This window comes from Osmerus eperlanus, chromosome 9 (assembly GCF_963692335.1).
Source record: "Osmerus eperlanus chromosome 9, fOsmEpe2.1, whole genome shotgun sequence".
NCBI classification, from domain to species: Eukaryota; Metazoa; Chordata; class Actinopteri; order Osmeriformes; family Osmeridae; genus Osmerus; species Osmerus eperlanus.
Window position 1 is genome coordinate 8119259 of NC_085026.1, and position 20601 is coordinate 8139859.

At 42.3% G+C, this 20601-nt stretch overlaps 2 protein-coding genes across 4 annotated transcripts; both read right to left on the minus strand.

Annotated features, from left to right (window-relative positions):
• Positions 1-606: 606 nt before the first annotated feature.
• On the minus strand, positions 607-3707 carry LOC134026684 (E3 ubiquitin ligase TRAF3IP2-like). 2 transcript variants are annotated; one of them, XM_062469577.1, is made up of 7 exons: positions 3625-3707; positions 2310-2846; positions 1856-1944; positions 1672-1740; positions 1391-1495; positions 1190-1264; positions 607-1011 (listed from the first exon to the last, which is right to left on the minus strand). In XM_062469577.1, exons 2-7 carry the CDS (start codon positions 2812-2814, stop codon positions 841-843), a joined length of 1014 nt encoding a protein of 337 aa, XP_062325561.1. In that variant the 5' UTR covers positions 2815-2846; positions 3625-3707; the 3' UTR covers positions 607-840. The 2 variants fall into 2 exon arrangements, with proteins under 2 accessions (XP_062325561.1, XP_062325562.1); XM_062469578.1 differs by lacking the exon at positions 3625-3707 and having other exon boundaries at positions 607-1008; positions 2310-3623.
• Positions 3708-4545: 838 nt separating this feature from the next.
• On the minus strand, positions 4546-18785 carry fyna (FYN proto-oncogene, Src family tyrosine kinase a). 2 transcript variants are annotated; one of them, XM_062469348.1, is made up of 13 exons: positions 18638-18785; positions 14497-14573; positions 12396-12652; positions 11320-11416; positions 10929-11027; positions 10668-10771; positions 10373-10522; positions 9908-10072; positions 9197-9376; positions 8727-8803; positions 8404-8557; positions 6423-6554; positions 4546-6247 (listed from the first exon to the last, which is right to left on the minus strand). In XM_062469348.1, the coding sequence occupies exons 3-13, from the start codon at positions 12640-12642 to the stop codon at positions 6039-6041; spliced, it is 1614 nt and encodes a 537-aa protein (XP_062325332.1). In that variant the 5' UTR covers positions 12643-12652; positions 14497-14573; positions 18638-18785; the 3' UTR covers positions 4546-6038. The 2 variants fall into 2 exon arrangements, with proteins under 2 accessions (XP_062325332.1, XP_062325333.1); XM_062469349.1 differs by lacking the exon at positions 14497-14573.
• Positions 18786-20601: the final 1816 nt, after the last annotated feature.

Here is a 20601-nt window from a genome sequence, read left to right on the forward strand (position 1 = left end):
ACTGCTTCAAAATAAACATTCTTTTCCAGCTATAAATACCTTAAGCAATGAGCAAAGTGAGCATTTGCCACTGTCTGTAAGGGCTTGACACAGAACAAGCCCTTAAACAGTGCCCTCTGGTGCTCTCTCTTGAGCCTTCATGTTACACAAACACCAAATCAACATGATGTCAGAGTGTATTGAGTGAGCACACAAGACATTAAAACTTCAGAAAGCTGCCTGGTAGTGAGTCAACTGTTTGAAGTATAGTAGACCAACATTAAAAAACTTTCACTCAATATTTTAAACACTGTTGGTGGTGAGCTTGTAAGACATGCATTTACAAATCTCTGCTTCAATGCCTACTGTATGATGCAGTTGGATCCAGATCTTGGCAGGGTGGGGACTAACCTTCAGATAAATAGACTACATTACACTGTAAATACTACCTGTCTTGACATGCTAGGAACAATGTGCCAGACCGCAGGGAACTGGTGGACCAGTCTCAAATAAAATGAAGAGACCATGAGCACTGTGTTGCAGAACGAAAAGGGCATGAACTGAACATGAACACAGCCATTTCAAAAAGAACAAACATCTTTTGAATCTTTATATATCAAACAATAATGGAAAAAGTAGAAAATTTTTATTTCAGAACGATTCAAATAGCAGGTAAGTAAATGGAAGCATTAACCTGTGAATGTAACAGATGCTCAGTGCCCTTTCTTACCACATGGGTGATTGATTCTAGCAGACAGAATCAATCAAGCATGTCACAATACTCTCCAATGACATCTGTATGATTTATAGCCATTCAAACACACACACGTGTTCACACGTGTTGGTTTGAGCTCCAGATGTTTAGAGGGTGACGTGGCTGCCAGAGACCACAGGCCTGATGATGAGGGTGAGTTCCATGGGGACCGGAGGGGCGACGTAGCGCTCCTCTCGTAGCAGGCGCAGCAGGAGGTCCTCTGTGTCCTGGGGCCAGCGGTACACATGCGTGTTCTGAAGCCAGCCTGGGACATGCTTCTGAAAGAGTGTGTGTGTGTGTGTGTGTGTGTGTGTGTGTGAGAGAGAAAGAGAACAAGTAAGACAGAGATAAAAGAGAGTAAGGCATAAGTAATGAAAGAAAGAAAGACAGACAGAAAAGTAACACTTGCTATTTGATCATTTATCAATTATAAAGTCAACTTTTGACTTTTCCTACCAGAGTTGCATTGAGGAAGAGGACAGGGACAAATCTGTAATTCAGGCTTCCTTGTTGAATAAACTCATTCTGCATCTATGTGACAAACACAACAATGATACCTTGAGACAACAACAAAACACATTTAAAAATGTTGTTTCTCAGCACCATAAAGTGTTCAGTATATTTAGATTGAACACGAACACAATTTTTTAATCTCACCATAGAGTAAATGTACTTGGTGTGTAGTCCATGTCTGTCCACACCAGAGCCCTCAGTATCGGCCTTGTACTTGGGACTAATGGCAATGATAATAATCACTGATTGCTGTAATAAAAAGCATAGATACAGATTTCTTACATGACCACTTCATAGTGCATATATCTGTGTCAGACCCCTTTAGAGCCACATAACCCCTACCTAATAAAGTAACAGGAATAGGATTCAAAACTACAAAATACTTACAATATACCTAATTAATCAACTGCATCCTGTTAACTTACATCTTTTAGGTAAATGTCCATCCACTTGTTGATGTCCATACGTCTGATGGGGTTATCAAATATGTCAATCTGTGAAAATCAGATAAAGAATTTTGGATGGAACATTATGAAAATAGAACAGAATGACACTTCTTCTGAATTGATTGTCAAAAGAAAACTCTTGACTGAGAAAAAAAACCCTCACCGCTGATCGGAAGCCTTGCTTGGTTAGGTATTCTACAAAAGGAACCATTTCTGCCGATGCATCCTCAGAATATGTCACAAAAATGTTTCCTGGGCAAAAAATTCAGATGGGGGTCAGATGGCTAAGCGGTTAGGGAATCGGGCTAGTAATCGGAAGGTTGCCGGTTCGATTCCCGGCCATGTAAAAAGACATTGTGTCCTTAGGCAAGGCACTTCACCCTACTTGCCTCGGGGGAATGTCCCTGTACTTGCTGTAAGTCACTCTAAATAAGAGTGTCTGCTAAATGACAATGTAAATGTAAAAAAGTAAAATAAATTTAAAAAATGACATAACAACACACAAGTATTTTAACAAAGAAGTCATTCAAGGTTTCAAATAAAATCAAACTTAATCTTATCTCCATGGCAACAGGGGAAACGGTGATACAGGTATGCATTCTTATGTGGTGACTCACGACATTCGTCAGGCAGACTGATTGTCCTCCTCTTTTCCAGCGGATCAGACATGCCCCCTGCAGCCCCCCCTGAAGGGCTAGACTCTTCCTGTGCCACCAGGTTCTTGACGCTGACCTGAAACACGCCCTCTACAGGGGGAGTGGAGTACTGTGGAATGTTGATTGAGTAACTGGATCTCAGAATGCCATGAAGGCGAGGCATATTATCATGACTCGTCACTCTCCTTTGTGCTTCAGTCTGTTTCAGTTGCTGTGGAGGGGGAGCAGACTGTCCTGGTATCGGGGGATCTCTGTGAGCGCATGGACCCATGCATACTGTTTTGTTTGTGTGTATAGATGGATGGTGATGTTCCCAAGCCCTACAACAGCCCGTAACAGCAAAAGCACAGGTCCGGAGCGTTTGGTTTGTTGGCACAGCCGAGGTTATATGGTGTCCACCAACTTCTGCACATTTGTTTGAATTACAAAAAACATTTAACTTTGAGTTGCAATAGCACTTCTCCATCTTGATGTCAAGGTTTCGATGGGAACAGAAACCTGTAAAAGGGACCAGTAAATGGAGAGATGTAAAAATCCTGGATAATTATTTTGGGACACGGTAAAAAGGTTCTAACAATAAAACAATGATAGTGTGACAGGTATGTAACAGACGTGGCCACGCTCCGTCACCAAGGTCTACGGACCGATGTTCACCACTCGCTGGGCTCAAACATGCCACCTCTGACTTGCCAAGCGCGACCACAACCAACCAGGCCAAACGAAAAGCTAGCTCTTCATTGACGCGGGTGGCCTGCTATATACTTGAGGAGTGAGTTTCACGGATTCACACCCGTTACAATAGCAAGCAATATAGTTTTTCATATTCACAATTCTAAAAGTCTAGTGTAGTCACACCTAAACAGGGTGTGGATGTTCTTGCCTGGATCACCAAGAAAAAAGTTTACGTATACTATCAAGGCAAGTTCATTTGTATAGCACATTTCAACAACAAGGCAATTCAAAGTGCTTCACATAAAACCATTAAAAGCATCAAAACATATTGCAAAAGAAAACAAGATTAAAAACAGTTAAGAACATCAATAAAACAGTCAAAACAGTCAAAACAGTTGTTGAGTAAAATACCATACTATATGATTAATGAATCAAATGCTGCAACAACTGTCAGTAGGAGTGAGCCTCCATTGTTCTGACTCAGTGTCCTTTTAAACATAGTTATTTTAATGACTATTAAGCAAGCAAACTTTAGTTGTTAAACTATGTTAAGTTAGTTATGTTAAGTCCGATAAACACCCAAACAGTCCTAAAACACCCTTACCTTTCGAGAATTACCTTTCGGGTTAGAATAGGGTGTCATTATATGCTGTGTTTGTATGCAAATACTTGAATCGTGTATCATCCAATGAGGCGAAGGAGATCGGAGTTCAACTATACACTGGAAGTTTATGTAGGCTACCGTCCGCTGCCATCACCAGTGTCACATGGGGTAAAAGAGGAAACAAGTTTCAGGCTTTTTTTTGTGTGTTTCGTATCAGTCGACACAACACACAGCAAGTAAAGAATGCTTAGAATGTAACTTACTATAAAACTATATGCTCTTAAACATATGATACGTATGCTAGAGACAAGAGATTCCTCGCTGTTACCTAGGTTATCATTACCTATGGAATGTGGATCGAACATGCAACACAACCTGCAGATGTAGAACCTGATCAGAATAGACTACGGCCACGGCCACTCTGCTGTGAATGCTCAGCCAGCTGTGCCATTTTATGCAGAACACATTAACAAAATCGATGAGTAAAAGTGTTTTATTACAACATCCTAGTTACAATAGTGTATCGTGTATCCTACCTGTAGGATACACGAAATAAAATAAAAATAAAATACTAGCCTATAGGCTAGTATTTTATTTACCGCAAAACCATTGTGTGCAGTAATCTGTAAACCTGTTGTCAAATTCCAGAGACCTGTTAGGGCCCAACCACAACACGAACATATGACGTGGCGCGGTTGGCGCCCTTTGCTGGTAGTGCGGGAGGGTTAACAAACTAGTATATATTGAGTAATATGACTGAAATTGTCAGGTGTCTGAATACCTGTTCTGTATCAGACACCTGACCAATATATTTTACTGCTCATATTACTAAATTGTGCAATGGTACATTGAAATCAGTCATTTAGTCTCTGAAACTGTGTGCAAAGCTGGTACAAAGAAGAACAAATACAAAAGAGCCAGTTGCCATGGAAGTTATGGTAGGTTGTTTATTTCAAAACGTGTATAACTGAGACAAATACAATAAATAACATAGGGACCAAAACATATCCCAAATATCTACTGGGCGGTGTTAAATAAATTATGCAAAAACTATGGATTCTCTGACCAGTTTCTTCCCACAAAACAATAATAACAAACCTGTAAATACTCAAAAAGAGATGGCGTCAAATTCTAAGTTGTCTTGTCATTCAGAGCATGATCCATTAGGAGTGTTACTTGGGACTGTGTTAAGAACCTATGGCTAGGCATCTGAGGTTAAAGACAGTATCAGTTACATTAACTTAACTTGTTTGGTCTCACATACACAACATGTTATTTCCAAATACACATGATTGAGAAACAAATATTTATCCTTCATTCCAGTCATTAAAATGGCAGTTTATGTTGGTTTGGCCTTATAAGCAAAGGACATACTGTATGTTCAAAGCATAATTCTTACACAGCCTGCTGCCATTACAATATGCAACAAACATACACTATTTAAAATATTATTGTTATAAGCAATCGGTCTAACAATCTGTCACTGTGTGTAAAGGGCTGCAATCCCTCCTCACAACAGCAAGACGCTATTATGAACTAAGGTTACTCTAAGCTGGTTCAAAATCATTGGCTGAAGCACAAATACAGATGGAGGCACTGACAGTGCAGGTGCCATACAAGTCTGGTGAGGAAAGAGGTTCATGATGCAATATAGGCATTTTGTGTTCAGAAAGCATGAAGGCATTCCCTTACATTTTAGGAGTATTACTAAACATAAAAAGGCAAGAACGGGTGCTATAATACATCTAGTTCCTTGAGAAGACAATAAGAGTCATCATTATTAACCTCGTAAAAAAGGTTGGTTGACTCCCAGAGAGCGGTTTCTGGGATATTCCAATGCACAATTTCAAACGAGAATCATTCCTACACTTAAAATCACCATTTTCGTTTTCAACTGTGACTGGTACACTTCGCTACAAACCATAATTCTCACTAATCTTGGTCTGGATTGTAAAAAAATCCACACATTTCCAAAATATAAAAAGTAATAAAAGTAAACAGAACAAAAAAAAACTGGGATAAGTAAACAAGCATTTTATATTTACACTAAATACAAGTACACAACATGTCTCATCCCTTCCACCACACCCATTCAAACCTAGTATCATCCAGGCTTCCTCGAACAGCACTTTTTGATGGGTCTTAGTCTGGTCAGTACTGCATATCCCTCTCAATGGAAGATGGTGCGGGTCAGGTCAGAAAGCAGGAACGAATCTCAGAGAGGGAACTGGAAGTTGGAAAGTGATACTAAGTTGTCTTTGCATTGCAGTGGTGGCTAGGGTCCCTGTATCGGACATAGGTTGTCAGTCTGTCAAGTCATTCATCTCACTTCAGACAGATTAAGTGGTGATGGTGGAGGTGGTGGTGATGGCGCCCTCTGCTGGTCGAGACAGGGGCAGGTAGGGATGGGTCACTCAGAGGTTGTCCCCAGGCTGGTACTGTGGCTCCGTGGCTGTGAAGTAGTCCTCCAGGAAGGCCTGCAGGTACTCGAACGTGGGCCTCTCCTCTGGGTCCTTCTTCCAGCACTGCACCATGAGCTCATGCAGGGAGATGGGGCAGTCCTGGGGGCAGGGCATCCTGTAGCCTCGCTCCACCTGCTCCAGCACCTCACGGTTGTTCATACCTAGATTGATACAGCACATCATTAGGGTTGGTTAGATACAGAAAGACAGGCTGGACACACATTGTTAGGTTGATTACAGTGTGATATCTTTAGTCTTGAAACACGATGCACACACACACACACCCTTACACACAAATGTGCACAGTCGTGCACACACACACGGAAACACACACACCTGGATAGGGCACTCTGCCCTTGGTGACCAGCTCTGTGAGCAGGATGCCGAACGACCACACGTCTGACTTGATTGTGAACTTCCCATAGAGAGCAGCCTCCGGTGCTGTCCATTTAATGGGAAACTTAGCACCTGGAAACAATCAGTAATCAGTAAACCATCCTGTAGGAGTCCATTAGAAAGGGCAGTAGTACAGTACTTGTGTCTAGTGGGTGTTTTGAATGAAAGTGAGCAATAAGTAGGCCAATGTACAGTTTGGTTTTCCTCATCCACCACCATTTCAACAGTCTACACAATCCATATAACACCCGTTTATGGGGGAAAGGATTTATTATTTAAATTCCTATTACTCCCATTCAGTTTTTGTATTATTCTTTTTCCAGTATTTTCTTCCTGTGCCTAATCCTAACCAGTTTCAAACAAACAGGAGTCTTATCATGTTCACAGGGAGACTAGGGCAGTGCATCTCCATCACTGAGGACGATGCGATACACATCTCGATGCACTGCCAACGATCCGATACATTAAAGATACATAAAAGCAACTACTAATGCGATACGATTCACCCCTATTGCGATGCTGTGCGATTTGACACGATGCGATTCAATGAGATGCTAAAGAATATGATGCTATGGAATTTAATATGGTACATTATGATTTATTTGTCAGACAACAAATCATCAATTAACTAAACAAGTGAAAGGTTTACTTCACATATTAAACAGTCTCTGACAAAAGATAAAATAACATCAGGCCTGGACCTTGCCTTAAACCAGTCCTTCTTTCCTGTTGTGTTTTCTGAATGTAAAAAAGGGTAAACTATTACTGGCAGTCACAAGCTGCTGTAAACAGTCATAACACCACACACTAAATTGAACTCATACGTTCTTCTCAATGACTCAGCTATCCCTCGTCTTACTTTGTCGTACACAACAAGGATTTGTTTCTCGGAGAATAGCTTCCTATTCTTGCTAGGGGTACCGGTGGAGCTAGCCACTGACTGTAGCCATAGCTGAATCCGAGGGGGAGGCAGACGTCTCCACACAAATACAATGTAGCCTCTTCAGGTGACTACCTAAATTAGCTGTGCTCCCTGTGTACTTTATAGCAGCACGACATATCTTGCCAATTGCATGGGTATTGTCAAATTGCCCATCTTTCTTGTAAAATCCGAAGTGTTGCCAAACCTTGGATTTATTGCAATTCGTAGGAACGTGTAATTCGCCATGATAACACTCGCCCGAACACACCTCCAACTCGCACGAAACTTGGCCGAGAGACTTGACGAGAATCGGCCACTGACAGCAGTGGAGATGAGAGCGCGAGAGGAGGAATCTATCTAAATATAAAATTATTGGTCACAAATCATTGGTCACATTTCTAAATACTAAATGGTGTTCGCCTACACACGATTCTATATAAATACATCGGATTATACCGATGCAAAAATGTTAGAAACGATGCATCGCGATTCATCCCACATCCGGTGCACACTTTTTTGATCCGGGCCATCGCATCGTGAGCTTTTATGCCGATGCATCGATGCGAACCGGTGAATCTTCCCATCCCTAAAGGAGACAGTTGATGTGGAGGTTTGCCTGGTATGGTCTTAGTCAGCTACCTCCGGGAATAGAGTTCATTTGGGTCAGGGTGTGCCTTCAATGTGACTGACAGATATAAAGAGACCTGCCCTCTTGCCTTCCTCCGCATCCTGTAATGTGTAGTCTGGTTCTTCACAGAGCATGAAAGATTACATGGCCTACTATTACAATCATGCAATGGAACCGGATTCATTCAACATTAACATTATCTTGTTTAGGTGAGAGTGAGTGCAAAGGTTTCTCAAATGTCTCCTACACACAGCAACCCCACTGTTGCTTACAAAATTGTTGCTCAGGTAAGCTCATTGTCATCATCATTGTTGTAATCATCATAATCTTTATCATTCATTAATCCAGACCACTGTAGAAGGGATTTATACCTTGTCGTGCTGTGTACTCATTGTCCTCTATGAGTCTGGCCAGACCAAAGTCAGCGATCTTACACACCAAACTGTCTCCAACCAGGATGTTAGCAGAGCGCAGATCTCTGTGGATGTAGTTCATCCTCTCAATGTATGCCATGCCCGCTGCCACCTGGGAAATCATGTTAGATCGTTGATCATTTCAGTCAAGTCCATGTGATGTTTTTTTCAAGATGGCTGAGGTAGTAATCATAATGAGATCTAGGAGAATATCTTTGCTAGCAATTGGGCGTTAAGTGCTATGTATCAAACCAGTCTGTTTCTGGGAGGAGGTGAGATACCTGAGCAGCCATGTCTACCAGGTTGGGAAGCTTCAGTCCTCGTCCTTCTCCGTCCTTCAGGAAGTCAAGCAAACTCCCTTGTGTCCACAGAGAGAGAGAGAGAGAGAGAGAGAGAGAGAGAGCGCGGGATAAAGTAGGAGAGAGAGAGATATGAGTAGACTCATAGTCACAGATGGTCACGTGCCCGGCAATCGCAAAACTCTTGATTTGAGTCAAAATTGAAAGCAGCCGATGCTCAAGCTAGGAATTGATCGGAGCACTTTGAGAACGATTACTGTGGGAACTGACAAAAGCAATGCAAAACTGAACGACGTCTGTCAGGCCTAAACGATGACGACATGGGCGTGAGAATATCTCCCTGACTCGTGACACTAACACACCCCGCAAGGAGTGACAGATGAGGGAAAGAGAGAAATGGAGCGAGAGATCGATCGCGCTCGAGGGGTCAGTAGTCGTATCTCTGTCCCCACCTTTGTTCATGTACTCGGTGACGATGTAGATGGGCTCCTCCGACACCACGGCGTACAGCTGCACCAGCTTGTCGTGCCGCAGCTTCTTCATAATCTGGGCCTCCTCCAGGAAGGACTCGGGAGACATGGTGCCCGGCTTCAGGGTCTTCACCGCCACCTTGGTGGTGCCGTTCCACGTGCCTGCAAGCAGGGGGGAGAGTGCATGTGTGGAGGGGGGGGGGAGGAGGATAGAGACACGCGCAGGCTTTATTTTAAATCAGTAGTGACATGAAAAACTTTACCTTTAACACGACTGGAAACGCTACCGGATTGATCGTCTAATGGAACGATTTTAAAAACACTCTAGGACACACAGTCAGTGCCTTATTTCACGTTTAATCTCAACGACGCTTGGAATTGAATTTAATCAAAAACTCCTAATCTAATGTTCCACCTTCCAATCCAATAAATACAAATTACATCTGGAATCCAATTTTACCCATGATCAAGATACCCGTGGCTTAGAACAGAGAAGACCAAGAAAGTGAACCAGATACAGACCTGTACACTAGTAAACATACATGTTGTCCTGTTTACATTACATTTTTTCTACTCATAGTCTTCGTGGTGTTGTTCATAGTCCAGGCAGTCTGCTTTAGTCACTACTAGCCTTTATCAGTCATGGTGGTCGGCTTAATCCTATGGTAGCCTACCATGGCCAGTGACACATACCCATCCAGACCTCTCCAAACTGCCCGTTGCCCAGACGTTTGATGAGCTGCAGCGACTCCCGCGGGATCTCCCACACGTCTTTGGTTTTGACGGACAGGTCGGCCAGGCGGGGCATGCCCTTGTGGCAGGGCACGATCAGGCGGCAGCACAGCCCTGCTGCTCTGGCTGGAACACATTCAGTTTATTGACAATTCTGGAGCGCAGAGAACAAGTACACATTTCAAATTCTTCTTCTATAGTTTTGTCCTTGTGGTTTTGTTACTGGTGCTACTGTAGCCTTAGAAACATCAACATACTGTTATTCTTCCTGACTATAGTTAGATACGGTCAGGAACTATAGTTCTCTTGGGCAGCAGAAAACCCAGATTACTGATGCTTTCAACTCCACAATGCATTGGGTGTGCTGGACTGGTTATGTCTGGTGGTGTACTGTTCTCCAGGTCCACAGTGGCTGCAGAGTCTCACCAGAGTAGTGAAGCACCAGTTGCTGCAGAGTGTCAAACTGGGCCCTGGTGGTGATGTAGTAGCCGCCACTGTCCAGCTTGCGGATCTTGTAGTGTTTCACATGGTCTCCTTTGATGTCATCCCAGTCCTGGATGGACAGTGAGAAGGCCCCTGACCCAGACACATGGTCCCACAGTTACATCAGAGCATGTGCGTGTGTGTGTGTGTGTGTGTGTGTGTGTGTGAGGGGGGGGGGACTTATCATACAGGAGGAAAGTAGTAGTCGATCTGTATTCCTCATGTATATGTGCAGTACCTTTAGTGGTTTCACTCTCTCGGATGAGGAAGGTTCCTCTGGGGTTGCCGTTGGACAGCAGTTGCCTCTCTGCATCCTTGCGGCCCAGTTTACCAAAGTACCAGCTGTAGTGGAAAATACGGAGTTAGTATTTTAGATACATAACGGCATTTTCCAAATGTACTGCAAGATGTTTTGCTCTGTGTTTAGGAGCTGAGAAGGGTGTGTGTGTGTGTGCATGTCTGTGAGTATGTTTTAGGGCTGAAAACATTAAAAACTCACTCCTCGGCCTGGATGGAGTCCACTGGAGCCACGTAATTACTGGGAATGTAACCAGTCCCACCCGTAGTGAGAGAACGAGCCTCCCACCAATCCCCCTCACTGCCAGAAAGGAAGGGAAGAGGGTTAGAGAGATGAAAAGAGAGTGATAAAGAAAAAAGAAGTACGTTTTTTCAAACCTCACAATGATCCACACATTCTAATAAGCCTATCCTATCTTATCAACCACACAATGGTCCCGTACAATCATGCTTTCAGAAGATTAATAGAAAAAAAAGCATATGGAACAAAACACACAAAAATACAGATGTGAAAACAACCCCGCCACACAGACACACGCACACCCACATCCCCGCCCGTGATCTTGTCATCACTGGGATGCTTTCACACTTACGTGCTGTTTAGAATCTGGAACTTCTCTCCTTTCCTGAAGCTGAGGTCATCCTCTGTCCTTGCCTCATAGTCGTACAGAGCCACAAACAGAGTGACCCCTGCAGGACACAAAGACAGATGGATGACGCGTAAAAAACTGACAGTCAGACTTTCATAAGCTTGAGTTACTGAGTAGAGTTTCCTGTGGGGTCAGTATATTCCCATAGCATATCACCTACATAACATCATCTCATAGCTGATGAAAGTCCTGAGAATAATTGCTGCTTTTGAGTGCTGTCCCCAAGAGTAATTTGAGTCTGATCACAAAACAGCTTTTAAAAAGTAAACTAGCTTCCTGTTCAGTCAACCATGAACAGTTTATGGTTATGGTAAGTCACACATGTGATTTGATATTTCCCCCGTGTCTCGATATATCCCTCAATAGATCGGGAACTGGAAGAGTGATTTAATTTCCTGATTTGCTAAGAAGAATCCCAATGCAGTCATGCTAGTTCCACTGCTCCACTGACCCTTCAACCGCACCTGACGATGTCACATCTTATATGTCTCCCCTACTAGTGAGCTAAAGTCAGATGCAATTTGTAACCTCTCTAACCTTTGGAAAAGTCTACTTGCAACATTTCCTTCAGATGGATAAATTCCCTTCTGAACGATAAATAGTAATGTTAGAATCTTCAAAATGCTGATTTGCTAAGACTTCCCTGGAGAAGATTTGTTTTCACACAAACAATCTCAAGAGTTGGAAGTGCTGACTCTGCACCGCAGAGATTTGTGTCAGATTTCACCTCAAGTAGTTTTCATCAAAGCAGGGGGATCATTTATGCACATATCAGATCAGATTTTCCAATCTACAAAGTCTGTGAGAGAGACTGCAAACCTGTTACTCTACCCTTCATCAGATTTACACAATTCAGCACAATGTCTGAAGTTAGGGCTTCCAAAATTTGTCTTTTGATGAGAGCCTGAAAGCCTCTGGCCATTGCCTTTCCCATGAATTCCCAGCCAATGGACACTCATCCTAGTTAATACAGCATGAAATGAAACACAGGAAATCCCAACCACACCCCGACCTCTCACCTGTCCCTCCACGGGATCGAAGTGTCCCGGACTGCGAGGATGTGTGCACCCCTCCGAAGACGGTCACCCCCTGTGTGCTTGCGGCGTGGAAGTTGTTGTAGTTGGGGATGGTGGTGACCCCAAAGCTGGGGTAGTGCTGCGGCGTGGGGTCGGCTCCATAGCGGTACCCCGAGCTCTGGGTGAGACTGGTCTCTCTGTCGTCTGTGAGTTTGGCTGCTTCTTTATCCTTACATTGGACACAGCCCATTCTCTACTGTCTGCAAGTCAGGAGAGGAAAGAGGACAAGAAAGCAAACGAAGGGGAAGAAAAGTGGAGGAGAGACAAGAAAATTAGAAAGGAGCCAAAAGGAAAACGGTCTCAAGGAATTCCACTGGGTATTACGATTCAAAATTCCATTATGGTGAATTTTCCTTGGGGAGACACCAGGGCCAACCAGAAAATTGTACCAATTAGAATGAAATGAAACACATCATGTCAAATCCCATTACTGATTATACAGAAGACTCTGATATGAATTGGTAATGTATACAGTATTACACCCTAGCATGACAAGTCAAGCAGCTGTGCTGGACTAATTTGATTATGTTAACTACAGCAGGACTATATTTTTGTATTAAGAATGTTATGGGTATTCTTTAAAGTATGTAATCCAGGTTTAACAACCTTAATAATCTTGTTAGGCAATATTACAGTCTAAGAAAAAAATGTATGCTCAGTAGTTGCGTTTATGAGATGACAGAAATACTTTATTGTTGACTGTTTCATGAGGTCCACGCCCTACTATAAATAAACCATATGAAGCTTGTATAGTTATCTCTCTCTCTCACACACACAGAAAAGAAAACAAAAACAGTCAAACCGCCCAGCTCCCAGCCTTAAGGCAGTAGCTGCATTGAAACAACCAGTTTGGCTTCTCTAAAGCTACCCTATTCCCTTTAATGATTGACACAATCTGTTTTGGCAATTTAAAAAACGTTGCGGTCTTGAAGGAACTAATAAGACTAATGCATGTTCCAGATAGCTAGCTCTCCTCTAAGCTGCAAGAGCCTGTGCAACTGGATAACCTGCCTAGCTGGGTGGGCAACCTGAAGAGTCATCCTCCATCACCACCAGGTGACTTCAGCGACAACGTTCATTCAAACTTGTTTACCTCCTCCACTGTGGCCGGGCAGAACTACACCGGCTAGCTTTCCACTGCTGAGGGCATACTTTGACACCCCCGGTTGAAGCCCAGTAGGAGACAATACACAGACCCCAGACCCACTGTTCTCAACCCACAGCCCCGGTGGGGTGGGAATGGGTCACCGGTGCTGACACCATTATGTCAGAGTGGCTCAGCATTACTAGTCACAGGCTCGTCTTGTGAGAAATGGCAAGACTGGTAAAGCAGATTGAAAATAGAAGGTCAAGGTCTTTGCCCCAGGACAGTGATGGCAACAACACAGCCTTATCAAAGTCATGGAACGGTGCCAGCAGCAAGCTATTTCTTTTCCAGGTATTTCATCGGCTAAAAAAACTAGCTTTATTGAATCTAGCCAAAACAACCCCAGCACCTTAATAACATAGACGCCGTCAACAAAACTGGTCATAATGCGAGTGAATGACATATTCCTATACTGTCAATCAAAACATAGTGTGTATTTGCAAACCTGAATCCCAATTACTACTACTGATTCCAGATGGGATGGATTAGCATCACTTTCTTGGTGGTGCCGGTTTCTAAACAAATTCTAGTCCACGATGCTGCTGTAACTCTGTGGGGAACAGCGAAAGCAGAATAGTCAGGGGAGAGACTGTGATCATCCAGGACTGCACAGCCTAGCCGGGCTTTACAAGCTGTGTACAGGAAAGCCCGCAGAGAAAATGCTAACAGATGTGTTGTTTACAACATACCGCTGCTAAAACAGGGTACAGCAGAACTGCTAACTTGTGTATAATTTGAAAACCAGAATATTTGCATCATTCCTGAAATGTATGCATGTTTTCCTTTCAGATACAGGTTCTAAAACGGCAGTCTGAACATTTCTTGTGACCGTCAAAACACCCCCCACTACTGGGCAGACAAGCACAGACACACTAACTACAGTGCTTTGACACTTACCTACGGGAAGCTGTTGTGTCACTGTGTCCAGTTCTCTATTGGGTCCACATTGCTTAGCACAGAGCACAACGGAGCCACTGCAGATACAAGGCAGATTTATTTGATTCATTACAGTTTGAAATGAAAAGAGAGAATGATATGACGATTACCATTCCTGTATAATCCTCTACTAAACCATGATGCTTTGATGACATTAAAATCTGGTAATCTGTAAATGATAGGATAATCTTTCTCTATGTACATATTCATATCTATCAGCATACCATATATGTACAGTATATGCTCCTTCTTAGGAGGCATCTTTAGGTATTATACCATATCACACTGCAACTGTTTTAATGTCTTCATGTTTTGATGTCATCATTTTCCCAAAAGGGGTACAAAATAACTATTACTTCTATAAGTAACTAGGCCTGGGACGAGAGGAGCTTTGAAATAAGCATGGCAGGAAACTACGGCATCCGTCATTGTCTACATGTATGCTTTGTCGATCTACTGGGTTGATAATGTGCTTTGGCTTAATAAATATTTGCATATGAATGAATGAACCATGCCTGCATCCATTTGGGTGTTATGGGTAAAGTTACAGGAAAAGACAACGGAAATCAGAAATGTTGGAAAAGCAAGAAGATGATGGACTACACTGTGAAGTGTTCTACATATTCAGATATAACTTTCCAGCTAAATGCTCAAGATAGGTGCACTGCTGTAGGTTGTTAACATTTTAAAATGGCTTCATAGGCCACAATATTTCAACTTGAGCTGTGAGTCGTGACTGAATCTACCAATCACTGTATGTGGACAGTTATCTGAGCCCAGTCACACAAAACCTAGCTCTTCAGCTACACGTGCCCCACTCAAATCCAGAGATATGGAAAGGCTCTGATTCAGACCAAACACATACTCCGACTAAACCACACATGTACACAACCTCCAGGTCCAGTTCTCAGGGCACTTCCTAGCACTGAGCCATGACAGACACACAGGCCTGCTCGCCAGCGGAACCTCAGGCACAACATTCCTCCCAAAAGATGGTGGCATCTGAGCCGGGGGGGGGGGGTCACCCTCAGTGGTGCAGGGTATCGCATGACCACCTTGGCATAACATAGAGGCGAGTCAGGCTATTTTCAGACCCAAACAAGCAGCTTGCCTCTGTGAGGAGGACCAAACTGCCATAATGAAGAGCCTCCTATGAGGACACCATTGTAAAAGGTTCCACTGCTAAAAGTATAAGGCACAAGGATGAGAGGAGAGGAGGGGCACGGGGGTTTGGGGCGTTCTCTTTGTAGGGGTTTGTTGGGACTTTGTAACTAGGAATAATAAGCACTTCACACTCAAGCAGACGGAGAGCCATAAACACACACACATCCATACCCACACACACTGTGTGAGAATAGAGATTCCTCAATCTGCAGAGGTTTACTATTGATGATCAATATTTGGTGCCAGACTAATGGACGTGAAGCTTTTACTTTGATTTAAAAATCTGCACAGCGCTGGATTAGACTTTGTCAACAGTCCTGGTAGAATGTTTCCCATACTGTAAATGGTTGTTGAGCACGTTGAGCTCCTGTCCTCACTCCTATCCTGATCCTTGAGCACTTGATCAGGTTTGCTGCTTAATCGGCACACCGGAATGGGTACCGGGGTAAATTAATTTTATGAAGTGGGCGGCTTTATTTTTGCAATCTGGATGACCTGTGCTTTAATCGCCTAACAAATCACAGAAGACCTTCACAAGCAGGGTTCACTAAACCAGACCTACTGCCCACATGGCTGGAAGATCAATGTTGGACATAGAATAGAAAGTGTCAGTGGGGGTCACATGCATCAGCAAACATAGTCTATAGCAATAGGTACAACCCATATTGTTGTTTTGCCAATTCATAACTAACCCTTTTCATTGTGTTTACAATATGATAACCCAGCTAATGATGGAAGTGTTGAACACCAAAGAACAGGACATGTCATGCCCTTGATTAATTCCATGTCCTTGATCAGATCAAAACACAAAATGTGTTTCATTTGTGGACAAGGCCGGTCCTCTTCTTGATTTTTGAACCCTGTGGAAACTAAATCTGAACAGGCTTATTTAATCACAAATCATGATGTGATTTAATAAACTACAAGCCTGTCACTCTGTCAAGTATGGGCTAATTCTGTTCTCCAGCCTAATGAAAAAAAAACAGGGACACCCCTCCCACACTCCCATCTCTCTGAAGTGCTCTCAATATCATTTAGTATGACTTGATTTACTTACATAATACAACCCACCACCCATTTAACTGTGAAATGGCTAAAAAAAAACGTTTTTCAGTTGTGTACCATTTACTAGCTTCTGAAAGCCACCAGTGAGTTTACAAAGTTTGCTTTAGCGCAGGCTTATACATTCTCCATTTACATGGACCCCATTCTCTGGATAGCTACAATATTTGCTTGTCTTCGAAAACTGAGTTCATTCAGTGTATCAACAGAAGCACAATGGCCATGTTTCATTGGCCCACAAGATTATCTACACAATGCAATGCAGTGTTAGCCTTTCAAAGCATTCTTCATGTACTGAATGAAAAAAAGGTTGTCAGAAAGCCCACAGCTGACCCACAGTTCACATTTAAAGAGTGGCTTTTATAAGCTGTGTTTTAGCATCACACTGCGCTGGCCGGAGAATATACCATTAGTAAACCAAAATCCCTAAACCCATACAGTTGTGAGAGCTGTGATGGTGTAAGTGTTATTGGAAAAAGAAAAACGATGTTTCAGCCCAACATTGGCTAAACTATCTGTCTCTATTCAGACATCCACACTAGCAGGTCATTTCCTGGCTGATGTGTGGATGTTGAATCTGCTTTGGAATACAAACGTTCTTTCCAGGTCTCCTGCCAGTGGGTTGGGGCAATATGGTCAGGAGTCAGAACCAACTGGAAATGATGATGTTCAAAACATAGTGGTAGGACAGGCATTATGTGAGATTGGAAGGCTCTTTTGTACTGTAAAGGAATATTTTTTTGATGGGTGTAAACTACAGAAGTATAGGGTGGATCAATGTTTTGTTAGCAACTTTTTATATGTGAATTATGTAAGAGATTGTGGTGTATGAAATGTTCTAACTTGCCATATCATGCATTTAAAAAGTCTTGCTGTTTCTCTGTTTGATTCAGTCTTTCTATTGACTATGAAAAACAACAACAAAATATGATCAGTATGCAGTGGGTCTGCAGAAATGGATAAAAACACAAAACGAATAGAACCTTTTATGAATGGCGTACTATTGTGCATTCTATCAAGTCTATCACTGGTGGTTTAAATAGCCTGGGGAATCCTCGCGAGACATTGTGATGCGCTATGCATTCATTACATTTGCGATGGCAAATCTGTGAGAGATATCACGCAAGCCAAATGTGATTTACATAGGCACAGGAATCCACAGGCCAATCGGCAACTCCCTACTCTAATTGTGAATGATATAACACAAGTGAACTCCATATGAAACTCCATGCAATGTAATTGTAATCAATCGCTGACTCCCGTGTATAAGCCGACACGTCTGAAAGCCTTAGTATTCCTGAGTCTTGTTCAGAAAACTAAGCTATAGCCTTTAGGTAATTGTGAACGTGTGGTGAAATGGCAACAAGGTTGCACCAAGACGTTCTATGTATTCGCTTTAGTCATTTCAAACAATATGGCTACATGTACTAATGGTGATAACCCGTATTGTGTTTTTTGTATAATTGATTGCGTTTGAGTGCAGTCAATATAAATTGTATTTAGGAAGAAACCCCTTATAAACCGTGAAGGCCTCCGGAGCAGTTCAGATTGTGTATTGTAGCCTTGGCTACTCCGCAGCGCATCCTTTCCCACTGCAACCATAGAACTGCAATCGAGTAACCCTCCGGACTAACAGCATTGCAAAACACCCCTAGAATAATGGGTTCCTTCATTCTGTTATACCTATCCAAATCACTAGTTTCTTCCGGATCAAATAATACAGGTAACGCACATGGCGTGATGTTTTCTACAATGTTAAATCTCGTCAACAGTTTTTTTTAATCACCTTTCGCCAATGTAGCCCATTCAGAGAGCAGTTAAAGCAAGGCGAAGTAGGCGGGTGCACCATCAAATTCAAGACAAAAAACATGCTTACCGTGGACAAAGCGGCCTAATCCATTAGGTTTTCTAGCACTAGGTCTACAGCAACAAATGCATCGAAATGGCTACATATGTGGGGAGGCTTTTGCAATGCGAAAACAACAGAATCCTGCCCGTCCCTGCGCCTCTCCAGTCCGTGCGTACAGACGATGGCGTAAAATATGATGCGGATTCGCATGGACCAAAGCTGTAATTGACAGCCTCTACAGCCAATCGGCAGCTACAATATGTTGTCGAACCCATTTTTGTCTTGCCTCCGGATTTGTGAAGAGACTAATAAACAGACGCGACATCACTGGCCTTGGCTTTTAAAGGACTATGATATAGTGACCTAAATGCCTGTTATATAAGGACTAATGTACACATTATGAATTACAGCTCATTCCTAGAATTCAATATTATTATTTACAATAAAATACACTTACTATTATTCCTACAACTTTAGCAAATTGCTTTACACAACACAGAGTTCTTTGACACAGGTGTCTGACAAAAGTATCAACAATTCTTAACCAAATGAATGAATTTGTCTTTACACCATACCAAAGTAAGGCAAGGGTAAACCCCATTCTCTTTGTAAATGTAATGCTTAATATAACCAGTGTCCATGGACCCCAGGATCCCAGAGGGACTTCAGGAGTGGGGTGGGGATCTAAATAAAGCTGATTAGATAAAGTGTCAAAAGTAACACAGAAAAAGTTTGATATCAATCACATTTTGGATGTACACAATGTTAGTTGACTACTTAGATGCTAATAATGAAATGCCAAACTAATGCAAACTTACTCTTCCTCCAAGCTGAACTGTTCTCACTGTCCGATGGGGGGCAGTAGTGGGCAACAACTGTAAGGCCACGCACACACACACACACACACACACACACACACACACACACACACACACACACACACACACACACACACACACACACACACACACACACACACACACACACACATTTCAGATTTTACAGGTGTCTTAAATGGCTGCCTCTAAATGAATAAATGAACATGTTGTTTGAACATCACAGATGCTTAAGAGTGTCTGTTCCATATACCCTAATTCCATCATCATTCCAACCATTTTAATAAGTAATGCATTGCTACAGATCTATGGTAGTATATCTCCAAAGCTTTTGACAATATCATAACAGGATAAAACATAGAAATAACCAGAAGAAATGGGTATGGTTGGAGACTAACCTGACTTATTTGAAACCTACTATATGTAGTAATGATTGCATTGCATCAAGGAGCCATTTTGCAGAGGTTACCATGGAAATACAGGTCATGCATTGATGGGTGTTGAGGCTGAGAGACAGAGAGAAGACTTGTGGTAGATCAGCACCCTACAACTCTCAGTAAACACTAATGTAAAAACGTTAGTTAGTAATGTACACTTAGGTCACAAGGATGCTCCCAAGAAGCAACAAGCCTAATATCACAGTTATACAAAATGGGATGGATTGTGTGTGTATGTATGAAAACTGTTCTTCGCCGTGTAGAAATGTATGACCAATATTAACTTTTAGAAATAACTATTTTGTTTGGCAAAGCACAAATGCCTGATGATGTCAAACTTTATAACAAATATATATATATTTTAATTCATATCACTGGCTTCAAAAACTTTAACATGGGTGCACTTGTATTTCCCTCAGCAGTTACTTTCCAGCTGACAGAAAGATAAATGGCACTTACTTTGGTTGTTCACAATGTGTGCTTCATGTTTTGGCTACTCGCAATGTTTTTGTGGCTATCTTGTTGTTATTATCAGTGACCTATGCACTTTGCAAAGCTCTCTCTTGGAAGTCGCTTTGGATAAAAGCGTCTGCTAAATGAATACATGTAAATGTAATGTAAAATCTCACCCTGTGTCTAGTAGCAATGAGCATAATCTTGAATGAGTTAAACCCGACAATAGCAACAACGAAGTTCAAACTCGTAAAAATTGTTGTTG